The sequence below is a fragment of the Acinonyx jubatus genome, chromosome B4 (assembly GCF_027475565.1).
Source record: "Acinonyx jubatus isolate Ajub_Pintada_27869175 chromosome B4, VMU_Ajub_asm_v1.0, whole genome shotgun sequence".
Classification (NCBI taxonomy): domain Eukaryota; kingdom Metazoa; phylum Chordata; class Mammalia; order Carnivora; family Felidae; genus Acinonyx; species Acinonyx jubatus.
Genome location: NC_069387.1, coordinates 43,542,771 through 43,555,567, shown reverse-complemented (window position 1 = coordinate 43,555,567; position 12,797 = coordinate 43,542,771). Strand labels below are relative to the sequence as shown.

At 35.1% G+C, this 12,797-nt stretch overlaps 1 protein-coding gene across 2 annotated transcripts; it reads left to right on the top strand.

The window, feature by feature from the left end:
* The first annotated feature begins 1,009 nt into the window (after positions 1 to 1,009).
* On the top strand, positions 1,010 to 10,797 carry LOC113597119 (uncharacterized). Of its 2 annotated transcripts, none has more exons than XM_053225822.1 (5): positions 1,010 to 1,158; positions 1,924 to 2,019; positions 2,929 to 3,012; positions 9,425 to 9,499; positions 10,526 to 10,797. In XM_053225822.1, exons 1-4 carry the CDS (start codon positions 1,074 to 1,076, stop codon positions 9,487 to 9,489), a joined length of 330 nt encoding a protein of 109 aa, XP_053081797.1. In that variant the 5' UTR covers positions 1,010 to 1,073; the 3' UTR covers positions 9,490 to 9,499; positions 10,526 to 10,797. The 2 variants fall into 2 exon arrangements, with proteins under 2 accessions (XP_053081797.1, XP_053081798.1); XM_053225823.1 differs by lacking the exon at positions 10,526 to 10,797 and adding an exon at positions 9,749 to 10,519.
* Positions 10,798 to 12,797: the final 2,000 nt, after the last annotated feature.

Sequence of the window (12,797 nt, the reverse complement as noted above, 5' to 3'; positions counted from 1 at the left end):
ATTAGAAACACATGCATAACATTTATTTTCTTTAAATATAATATAAAATCATATTATGAAATATTTTGTGCCTCTTCCCCACTTACTATATTATGGAATATTGTCCATATCAGTTAGTGCAGAATTCTCTCATTTATATTTAATGACTACAAGCTTTACTGTAAAAATACATTATAATTTATTTAATTATTTAATTTATTGATAGTCAAATTATTCCTTTTACTTTTTTAAACAAACCTACGTTGGTCACTTGAAAAATTAGAGAGTTATGAATAATTATGTTAACAGTAGTTATATTGCGGAAACAAGGTTGGGTATTATTTTGTTTTTAAAATTTCTGAAACATTTTTTAATGTTTATTTATTTGTTTTGAGAGAGAGCGAGAGAGAGCAAACATGAGTGGGGGAGGGGTAGAGAGAGTGGAGAGGGAAAACTCCAGGCAGCCTCCACATTGTTCAGTGCAGAGCCCCATGCTGGTCTCAAACTCACGAACCATGAGATCATGACCTGAGGTCAAAGTCAGACACTTAACCCACTGAGCCAGTCCAGGCGTCCCTCATTTTCATTTTCTAGAGGATATGTTCTAATATCTTTTTCAATTATTTACAATGAGAATGGATACTTATAACTATAAAAAAGGTATTTCTAAAAATCAGTGTCTGTTACAATTGTATTCAAATACAATATATCACTTACTCACATAAATGCTTTAGTATTTATTGTTTATCCACTGTTTTTGAAAAATAAGGCAGAGAAGAAATTATTATGGTTGATAGAATTTTAAACGTTATCTTTGGGAATAAAGGAGTGCTTCACAATACAAATAATAATAAAATAATTTAAAAGAATAAAATTACAAGGACGTGCTTCATTATGCATAGAAGAATAACAAATTTAATCCATGGGGACTGGATTACACTGCCTTTATTTTCTCAAGTGGAGAAAGTAGTTTACATATTAAGCTTTGAGTAAACATCCTGTTTGATGATGCAATATTAAGAGATCTGTTTTCTGGATTCTGTCTCATTCTAACCCTCTGCTCATCATCTGACCCATGCAATCTAATCTAAACTATGGAACCAGAGACATCGGCACAGTCCAGCCCCTGTCTTGGTGAAGATCATCCTTGGCCACTGGACTTTGATGAAATAAATACAGGTAAAATCAGATATGGCTGTTATTGCTAAGTAATCCCTTTATTTAATGAGAAAGTAATACTATAAACAACAAAGTTCCTAGCCAGAGACTTTCAGATGAAGAGTTGAAAATCTTTCTCTATATGAATCAACTTCAGATTTTCTAATTGCAGATGATTTAAATTTCAGACAATCATCATTTAGTAAGTCAATATTTGCTAGGGGGTGAGAGGTAGAAAAATGTTACTGACTTGGTGGCTGGTGCACTGAAGGAGTACACGCAATATACTGCTAAGAGAATTCATCTCCTTAATGAGAATTAGATGAGTTTTTTTTCATGCTCTTTTCATTAAGATTAAACGCAAGTATAGAAAGGGGCAAGATAGACATTTCAATTAAGTTTTATATTTCTACCGTAGCTTCTGCAACCAGTGTTACTCCTGATGCTATTGCCCATTATATTCTTACTATTACGACTTCTACAATAAGACCTATTAAATGATTATTGTTCTAGACACTATGCTATTGATTTTATATACACTAACTTAATCTCTGCAATATACCTGTGAATGAATACTGCTGTTAGCCTTATTTTATAAAGAAACAAAGACATAACAAAGGAAAAAGAACTTGTCATAGCTCACAAAGCAGTTACATGATTGAGCCAATTTTAAAACTTTCTCCTAAGCATAAAACAGGGCAAATTTTGTTAATAATTTTTGGCATATTTTCAGCTATATGTTTACATACAAACAGTCTTTATGCATTTTTCTTGTATATTTTCTAGGGTTTTGTGACCAAAGTGTAACTTACTCAGATGTCAAAGCTTATAGACCTTCAAATGTTGAGAAGAGAAAAACAACTAGGAATTTGAAGACAAATGGTAAAAACAAAACCAAAAAAAAAAAAACGATTTAAAATTCTAGATTTTCCTTTTTGCTTGAATATTTTAATGAATCAATCATAAAACAAATCATCCTGGACAAACCTCTGAATCAGAATTCATCTCTCACATCAACACCTTTTAAATGGTCCTAGTGACCAGAAGTGTTACATTAAGACCAAACAATAAAGAACCGATGATGACCACAAAGGCTTAGAATGATGTACCATAGCCATAGAATATATATCTTCCCGATTTTCTTGCAGTGTCCCTGTTATAGTATTTCTATAAACAAAATAGAGCTTGTGAGATATCTCCGTCCAGGCCAACAGCTAACATAGGAGTTTTATTCTTAACCTCGTTCTACTACAAAGGGAAAGAAGTCATTTTTTAAAAACTTTGGGTAGGGAGGCGCCTGGATTTCTCACTCGGTTAAGTGCCAGACTCTTGATCTCAGCTCATGTCTTGATCTTGGATCCTAAGTTCAAGACTTACATTGGGGAAAAAATAAATTTAAAATATAAAATATAAATAAATATAAAAAATAAAATTGGGGTGGGGTGATGAATAAAATCCCTAGTAGAATTTGTGAAGTACTCTTCTGTAGTCTTTAAAAGACTTCTTTAATAGTGCAACTTGTTAGTCCACAACTCGTTCCTACATAAATATAAATACATACATACATACATGCATACATACATAAATTCCTTGCTGTACCCAAATCTGCAAAATAATTTGGGGAGTTCCTCTCTCAGGCTGGGAAATAGTTTTCCACAATGCGGTGCTCTTATAAACTTCAATTTCAGTCCAAGTCAAGTGAATTGAATATTCCTGACCAAAATTCTTTCTGGTTCCAGAATCTTGTTTCCATTGATCATCATAGTAGCTTACTTCTCTCTCTTTGGACAGAGACTACATGGTGCCTTGTTGCAATGTTATTTGTCTTCATTTATTTAATTTTTCTGGTATTAGCTGCGGTGATGACAGCTAAGGGTGAGTATGTTTCAGAATCATTTTTATTGATTTGTTTGAAATTACTAGAATATAATTTTTAAAGGCCTTTAAACTGATGGCAAGAATTTCCTGAAGGAATTTTACTATGTTGTATATTTTAATATATAAGAGTATTTTATCAATTCAGTAATTTATTGAATTATCAATAGCAAAGGCCCAAGTGATCTTATCAAAGATGTCAGTGGATAGCTGGGTATTTTAATAATAATGGGAAATAATAGGGGCACCTGGGTGGCTCAGTCGGTTGAACGTCTGACTTCAGCTCAGGTCACAGTCTCACGGTTCAGAGTTCGAGCCCCGTGTCAGGCTCTGGGCTGACAGCTCAGAGCCTGGAGCCTGCTTCTGATTCTGTGTCTCCCTCTCTCTCTGCCCCTCCCCCATTCATGCTCTGTCTCTCTCTGTCTCAAAAATAAATAAACATTAAAAAAAATTTAAAAAAAAGAATGGGAAATAATAGCATCATTCTGCTAATGTTTAGATTATTATAGTCTTCATATTGTTATTGACATCAGATTCACCAACTGTGAGATGTAATAAAAAGTGAAAATAGCTATAGAATTTATCTGTCAAGGCAATTAAAAATGAACTGTAAGGGCATCAGGTCAAGTAATTTGAAAGAGAATTTAACATAGGAAAGAAACAATGGTGTGTAGGTATTCATCAAAAAATAAAGCAAAATGATCAGGATATTGAGCTGAGCTTACACATTTTTTGAAGTCAATGTCATTACATTATAATATATATATATATAGCTTATATATATATATATAGCTTTTAAATATATATATATTATATATGTATCTTTTAAAAGAGTAAATCTAGGGGCGCCTGGGTGGCTCAGTCGGTTAAGCGTCCGACTTCAGCTCAGGTCACGATCTCACGGTCCGGGAGTTCAAGGCCCGCGTCGGGTTCTGGGCTGATGGCTCAGAGCCTGGAGCCTGCTTCCGATTCTGTGTCTCCCTCTCTCTCTGACCCTCCCCCATTCATGCTCTGTCTCTCTCTGTCTCAAAAATAAATAAACATTAAAAAAAAATTTTTAAAAATAATAAAAAAAATAATAAAAGAGTAAATCTATACAACAGTACTGCTAGCAGACCAGAAATGTGAAAATTTTAATCAAATTAGGAAATAAAATGAATTAGATTTAAGTTAGAGAAAACAACAACTCAAAATGCCTATCAAATACATTTATTCAAAAACCATAATTATATCGAAAGCAATTATAATCTCAAAGTGAATTGTTTCAGAATAGAGCAGAATGTATACTTTTTAATAATAAACATTTAAAAACTTGTCTAAATGTACAATTTGCTGCAAAAACACATGGTGATAAAAAGACTCAAGACAATGTAGAGGAACTGAATAAAATAACTATATTCTAGAACTATAGTCTATGTTCTATGGGTAAATACATTAATCAAAGATGTACCTCCAAATAGATACCTGACTGATAATTTTCTAAGGATGAACTTGAAAATAATCTTAGTAACTAATCTAACTTCTAAACAAAGTGCTTGTAAACTAGCAAAAAAGAAAATTTTCACCCAAATCAGGAAGAGAAGCATAGCACATTCAGGAAGATATTTTAGGACAGTACCTTTTACAAACATAGAAGGAAAATCCTACATACAACAGCTAACATAGTACATTATTATACTAAAAGGATGCTACGCAGTGACCAAATTCTGGTTAAAATCAGGGATGGGTTTGTACATTTATCAAAAGATTTGTCATATTGAGGAGAAAAAGAAATAACTACAAGTAGAAGGAATTATATTTGACTTGGTTTATAAGGATCTTTAGCAAATCACATTTTTCAGAACAAGAAATTAGGCTCATTTGCAATAGAATCGGGAAGACAAGCATGACTGATAGAACTACTATTGCTCAACATTTCTCTGGATGTCCTGGCAAAAGAAGACCAATCATGCAGAAACACCTATTTAGGTATAATGTAAATGTTACCAATTAAATACCAAAATTATCTGCAGATGATGTGTTTTCTTGCCCCGATACTACAAGAAAATCTATTGACAAAAATCACAATAAAAGAACACTTCAATGAAGAAACTTGATACAACGTTAACATAGTGTTACCGTGTATACCAGCAAGAGTTAACATCCACTGTCTTGGTCCTTATTTAAATCTCTTTCTATCATTTCTTCTGAGGTATCTTTTTTAAAATAGCCTACCACGGGGCACCTGGGTGGCTCAGTCGGTTAAGCGTCCAACTTCGGCTCAGGTCATGATCTCACAGTTCGTGAGTTCGAGCCCTGCGTCGGGCTCTGTGCTGACAGCTCAGAGCCTGGAGCCTGCTTCACATTCTGTGTCTCCCTCTCTCTCTGCCCCTTCCCTGCTCATGCTGTGTCTCTCTCTGTCTCAAAAATAAATAAACATTAAAAAAAATTTTTTTAATAAAATAAATAAATAAATAAAATAGCCTACCACACTATATTTCCAAACAGGCTCTATCTTCCCAGCCTTGATTCTTACCAACGTCAAGGAAAAAGTCAGATGCTTTAATATTGTTGGCCTTTCTCAGCACTCGATGTTTAGTGACACTGCCACTTAATTATCTCAACTTAGTGAACTACACACTTGTCTACAATGGCATCACTACCTATCTCACCCAAGACTACCTCTGTCTCCCTCACTCCCTCTCCCTCCTCTCTTTCTACATTACTAGCCCCCAAGCGATCTAACCACATTCACTCATGACTTCTTCTAATTTCCAGAGTAACTTCCTCAAAATGTAAGTTTTATAAACTCATCCTATTTTTACTGTTAGCTTCTTAAAACCTTAAGTGCAATATAATTGAAAAACCCTTAACCTGGTTTATAAAGTCCTTTCTTACTCTATCCGTGGATCTCTACCCCAGCGAGTACCACATACTTTCTCACTCTCTAGGCTCCACAGTTCACTAAATGACTCCTGATTAAAGTTATCATCATACAGATAGGGATAATTTTAAGAATGGGAGCAGATGCTGTTAATAATTATTCTGAGACAACAAACATGAATCAGGACTTCTCTGGGAAAATTGTTATGAATTGTAACTTTATCCAAGATCCCTCCAATTACAGAGGATATGCATAAACGATTCCATTTTATCTTAAGCCCCCTTACTGCTACAGGTTGGTTTTTTTGGGGGGAGGGGGGCAGGCGGGGAGGGGGTAATCCAAGAGTAACCAGTTATCTCAGAATAATAAATTTTCTTTTATAATTAAGCCAACTTTATTACAGTGTCTTAAATACCACTCATTTGTAGCATCTTTCATAGTCTTACCTGTATATCTGTGTGGCTATTTATTCAACGTCTCTTTCCTACTAGATTGTTAGCTTCAGTAGAACAGAGCTCATGTCTGTATTTTCTCTACATTTTATCCTTTGCTTTTGAGTACTATGTTAACACATTATAGGTACTTAGTGAATATTTCTGATTAAATAAATCCATACACCTAAAAATGTATATGGCTTATATGAAAGAGATTATACCACTTCATTAAAAAGCATAAAGAAAAGCATTAGTAAATGTACCTTTGTAGGAAGACTAATACTGTGAAGATGATAATACTCTCCTAAATTCATCTAAGATTTATGTGATTCCAATGCAAGTATATTTTCATGATAAATAAATTAATTATAAATTATACGTAGAAGCAAAAATGTATGAGGTTAACACAATACATACTGAAATATATTGGCAAGAGAAGCATGTATCTAGCCTTGTCAGGTGTCAAACGAGTCTATAAAGCTATAAAGTCTAAGTAACATTATAGTACTAGTAAAAAAAATAAATATATCAAAATAAGAAAAAACAACCTAATAATAAAATCATATGCATGATAGTATCTGTGGTATATATCCATGGAATATAGTAGGCTCTTCAAATGACAGATGTTAAATAACGATAGGTTTGGGTTAATATATGGACAGCGAACACTATCATACCCATTTGATGTATCAAATTATCAAGTTTCTTTAAAAAACTAAGGATGAATTATATGTATATACATACAAATACACACACATATATAAATTCACATAAGAAGCCAGAAATATAATCATCTGTTAATATGGAAACAATTGTTACTATAAAAGTGAGCAATAACCTGTTAATATGGAAGATGGTAACGTAAAGAGTATTTAGACATGAAAATAATTTGAAAACAACCAGAAGGATATATATATAAAGCTACTTACAGCAATTCTCTTTGCTGAAGTAAGTGGCATTGGAGGGACTACGAAAGGGAATCTGCTCTACTTTTTACAGTGTATACACCCTTTTTTTGTCAAATAAATAAATTCACGTGTTATTTGTGTAAAAGAGAAAATAATTTTAAAAAAGCTTTACATTCTAGAAATAAAGAAGCTGTATTTGTATGTGGTAGACCTAGTAGTAAATATCAAAATAAAGTATAACCTACGATTCTGATGGGTACTCCTGTATGAGACTGTACTGTTACAGCCTATTTTAAAATTATCACTAAGTACAGAAGACTAGTTTATTGCGAGGACCAAGCTGTGCTTTGTATCAATTACACATAGAATTTTGACTACCATACCCTGGAAAAGTCATGAGAACACCGATATAATTTACGTATAGAATACTTGTGAATGAAATAAATAAAATAAATTGGTGAAATCTCCTAGAAATCACAAGCTTTTTCTTCTGTTTTACTATTAGCAAACTTTGTCTTAATAAGAGAGAAGAGAGAAGCAGTTGAACCAGTAAAAGCGTTTTCTTATGTCAAATAGCTAATCGTATCCGTGAATTACCCATCAGAAGGAAGATCTTCCTGGGTATTAAGGCTTTAGTATAAATGAACAAGGCAGGAATAAACATACGACAGAAATGGAGGGGAAGCTTTGCAAACAAACAAGAAGGTGCTTGGCAGAAAATTTAGTTAAGCATGGTTTGCTTATTCAATGATAGGTTAAAATTTAGCTTAATCATGTGACTTCTCATTTTAAACAAGATAGAAAAGCTGTAGGTCTGTATTCAACTAACATCAAATCAGTGATTAGCAGCATCCTTCACAGGAGAATATGTTTAAAATATGGAATAATCCAGTTCAGGAAACAAATATGGAAGACAGAAGTTTGAGGGAATGGAAAGCTGATGCTAATGCTTTCTTCTTTACCATTAGTACAACAAAAATACTCAACTTCAATACTCTACGTGGTATGATGACGGAATGACCCAATAATATTTATTACATTGATTCCCATGAGTCCAGCAATACTTTTGGGATTCAGGCTGGAGTGATACGGTCCAGAGAACTTAAAGTCATGGTGATATGAGTCTGCACTGGACCAAGTCGAAATCCTATGTCCAACAAGCTTCATGATTTTGTAACTGAACTGGGATCAAATCTTGGTAAAGCAAGCATGCAGAAAGATTTTCTCTACAATATGTGTGAAGTTTTCAAAATCTCTTAGAAGTAACCATAAGCCATTCAGACTAAAATGAATTTAAACTAGGAACATTCCATTCACTCATTATTTTTTTTAAGTTTATTTATTTATTTTGAGGGAGAGAGAGAGAGAAAGGCGGGGAGGGGCAGAGGGAGAGGAGAGAAAATCCCAAGCAGGTTCCACGCTGTCAGGGTGGACAGGGGACTCAATTTCAGAACCATGAAATCATGACCTGAGCCAAGATCAAGAGTCAGATATTTGAGGCAGAGATAGAGACAGTGTGGAATATTATAATAGCTCAGTACAAAAATAATGAAAACCTGAATAGGAAAAAAGATTATTGTACGGTAAAGAAGAGAACAGCTATATAGAGCAATGGAGAGATAGAATAGACAGTACTTTGTGATTGACAGGATATGTACCATGTCGAAGATGTTTGCTTTGAACATGGCTTAGTCATTGTATCCTGACTGTCCAGGTTTGCTGACTGCTTAGAATGGCATCAATCCGATGTCCAAACTTAGAATTATCAAAGCACCAGTCGTTAACTCAGAAATATCTGTTAAAAGTAAAAGTTCATACTTAAAAACAAAAAGGTTACTTACCTACTTGAGAGTCAGATAGCAAGCCTGAGCAGGGGAGGAGCAGAAATAGAGAATTCCAAGCAGGCTCCACGCTATAAGCGAACAGCCAGACGCAAGGCTCCATCTCAGGAACTGCAAGACCGTGACGTGAGCCGACCTCAAGGCAGTTGCTTACCTAACTGAGCCACCCAGGCACCCCTAAAAGTCCATACTTTAGTATCAGTTACTTGCTGATGATAATTTACAATTCATTCCTCAGCTGGCCATAAAAAATGAATAGAGAAGTTGTATTGAAGACATTTTAGGTTTCTCGTGTATTCGCGACCCTGTTTGAAAATGATAATAGTCTTAAAATATATTTTCCTTTGCCAATTTTATGAATTTCAGCTCGTTGTCTGGAAGAGGTTCTGATATCATATGAAAACGAAACTGCACATTGCAAAGTCATATAGCAAAGCAGAGGTATGTATGTATCGGATTGCAATGGGAATCTTGGCATCACATAGAGCTGTTTAAATCTAGATGTACGTGCACAATTAATAAATATCAGATCAAAGTTAGATCGCTATGGCGTACTTATCAGAAAAAAAAATCTCCGCTAACTCTTGAAATTAAGGAAGATAATTGAAAACAATAATGCAAAAATTACAATCCATTCAGCGAGCATGGGTGATAATGTTATCTTCGTGCGTGTATTTTTTGCTTGTCAAGGTAACTGGTCTTTCTCTGAAGACAACTGGTATTTTACTTCTGCTGAAAATACCATCTTGGCATCAGGGAAATTGTTCTGGAACATTGAGCGCCAATCTTATCGAGACCAATAGCAAGGAAGAGGCGGAAATGTATGGCATGATATTCATTCCCATGTTTTCTTAAGCAGAAGATAACTATAAATAGACTTTTTAATATCTTTTGTTCTTTCAAGCATGCCAGACTCAACATATTATAAGCGGAAATCTCAATCAAACTGAAAACATTAAAAAATGGACTGAAGATGATTCTGTGATTTTAAAACTTTAAATATATTTGCATATCAAACTATGTACTGATGTACAAAAATTATTTAGTAAATAAGGGGTGGAGGGGATCACATAAGACATACAAACTAAAGGGAGTCTGCTCAGAAATAGCTCATATTTATTGATTGCTCCTACTATTCCTGTTAATAGTTGAGTGATTACATATATTAAAGCATATACTGCCCCAATAATCCTATGTGACAGTGCTATCATTGATGTTGTCATATTAATGAGGCCCAGAGAGGATGAGAAAAATTTCCAAGATTATGTAGCAAGTAAGAATTAGAAGCAAGATGTAAGCCATGAAAGTTTTACTCTGGAGATCATGAGCATTATCATTAGGCGATGCTAACCCCGGAACGGTAAATCATATTGAAGCAAGTTGGAAGACTATCACTTTTGTTGGCAACAGGCAGAGTCGCTCAAACAAGCAGATTTACATTTTTCTCCCCTGTATGTTATCTTTCAGAAAGGAACAAATAAGAAAAAGAACTTTCAAGAATAAAATATCATAACAGCTGCTCATGAGGCGTGACATTTTCAGGCTAATTATTCTTTGGAATTTTGAAGACAAAAGGCCGCGTAGAAGGGATTCTCCCTCTAGTAGACTCTAGCGAACCTAAAGAATACAGGTCTCCTTCATTTTTTATTCTCCTCTAATATGCTGTTGTTGCCTTTACATCGTGTCTCCTTTTGCCCTGCCTTCAAGTTGTTACTGCCTTTAATAAAGACTTCAATCGATATCTGTGGTGGTAAATTTGTGGCCTACAGTGGACAGTTTCTTTTTTAATTTTTTTTCCTAATGTTTATTTATTTTTGAGACAGAGAGAGACAGAGCATGAACGGGGGAGGGTCAGAGAGAGAGGGAGACACAGACTCTGAAGCGGGCTCCAGGCTCTGAGCTGTCAGCACATAGCCTGACACGGGGCTCGAACTCATGGACCGTGAGATCATGACCTGAGCCGAAGTCGGAAGCTTAACTGACTGAGCCACCCAGGCGCCCCCACGCTGACAGTTTCTATACGGTGCTCTTGGAAGGCACTCTCAGAATTGCAACACTCTTCCCTCCTGAGGCTGAACTCGACTTTGAGTGATTTTGGACAAGACACACCTGGAAGCCTTCCCCAAGGGCATGGCTCTCCCCTCCTCCACACACCATGCTTTACACCAAACGTGTATATGCAGATCATCAGCGCATCTTTTAGGAAAAGCATGTAAAACCAAACGTATGTAGATTAATGAGTTTGCTAAGGTAATGTCTCCTAATGGTCTATTGCCTCACAGTTTGCTTTTTGTAAATCACAGTTTACCCATTCTTAGCGTGGAAGAGAACACGTCTGGGAATGTTCCAGAACTGACAGAGGCCATCAAGTGACATACGGACAAAGCCTAATGAACCTCAGGAGGGTGAACAAAGTGAAAACCGAGTTATGTGTATCATGTGAATTCCTGAAAACCAAAACCAGGGAAAAGAAGTTGAAAGGCAGCCAGAGAAGAACAGAATTTACCTTCAAATGAGCAATTGATCACTAACCTATAAAAAGACAAAGAAAACATGAAAGCCATATATTTACTAAAAGACAATTGTCATACTAAAATTATATTCCCAGAGAAAATATGTTAAATATATAAGAATCATACGAGTGTTGGTGTGCCTGGGTGTCTCAGTTGGTTAAGCGTCTGACTTCAGCTCAGGTCATGATCTCACAGTCCGTGAGTTCAAGCCCCGTGTCAGGCTCTGTGCTGACAGCTCAGAGCCTGAAGCCTGCTTCAGATTCTGTGACTCCTTCTCTCTCTGCCCCTCCCCTGCCGTGCTCTCTCTCTCTCTCTCTCTCTCTCAAAAATAAATAAGCATTTAAAAAAAAGAATCATATGAGCGCATAATCATATTTCATAGGTGAAAAGAAGATAATTAAAGATACATAGAGAAAAAAAGAATTTATTACCCTAGGTCTGCACTAAGGATATAAACTATAATGTTCATTAGGTGTAAGAAAATTATTCCAAATGGAACCTAAAAGATTCAAGATAAAGGCCAATGAAATAGGTTCATGTGGGTATAGGTCAAAACAGTGATTATATAAAACCATAATATTAAAGTCTATGGTTTAAAATTGTGTAAAATTACAGTACACTGTATGTGTAGCAATTAAACCAAAAGGGGGATAAAAAGAGTTGAAAGGCCCTAAGTTTATTACAATGTCCAGGAAGAGGTAAAGCAACTATTTATATTGGACATTAATAAGCCAAGGACGCATGTTGGGATTTTCAGGATAACCACTAGAACAACAAAATGTTATGTAACTATGAATATAGTGAAGGAATATATCTCAATTAATGGAATAATAATTTAATGGAATAACTTCATTAGAATTATATTCAGAGAAGTCAGTAAAGGAAGAGATTTTTCATATGATTAATATCAGATTCATATGAGATTAATGTTTCTGATACATTTTTAGACAAAGATGCAGGAGTTCAAACAAGAACTTCAGCCTTATTTCTTGGGTCCTTTCAGGATATCCAGTGGCCCATAGAGTACTGAGGGTGGATATTGGAGAATGAGAATGAATGATGCCAAATGTTAAACTGAAAGCATCTTCAAGGGCCTCTGAGTCACAATTTTCTTGTTTCCCTTTTGTTGTCAACTAGTCTGGCTCACAGACTGTTTATTTACCTCTGTTCATGGGGCCTTTTCCTGAAAACTATTTAGGTTTCCTTGACTTCTTTATAGTTCTTAC

What these genes read in the sequence shown, in the direction of transcription:
- LOC113597119 (XM_053225822.1), top strand. Translation starts at nt 1,074, where the DNA reads ATGGAACCAGAGACATCGGCACAGTCCAGCCCCTGTCTTGGTGAAGAT. An exon ending in TAGGAATTTGAAGACAAATG is followed by an intron (nt 2,020 to 2,928) that starts GTAAAAACAAAA and finishes CTCTTTGGACAG; the next exon opens with AGACTACATGGTGCCTTGTT. An exon ending in TGCGGTGATGACAGCTAAGG is followed by an intron (nt 3,013 to 9,424) that starts GTGAGTATGTTT and finishes TATGAATTTCAG; the next exon opens with CTCGTTGTCTGGAAGAGGTT.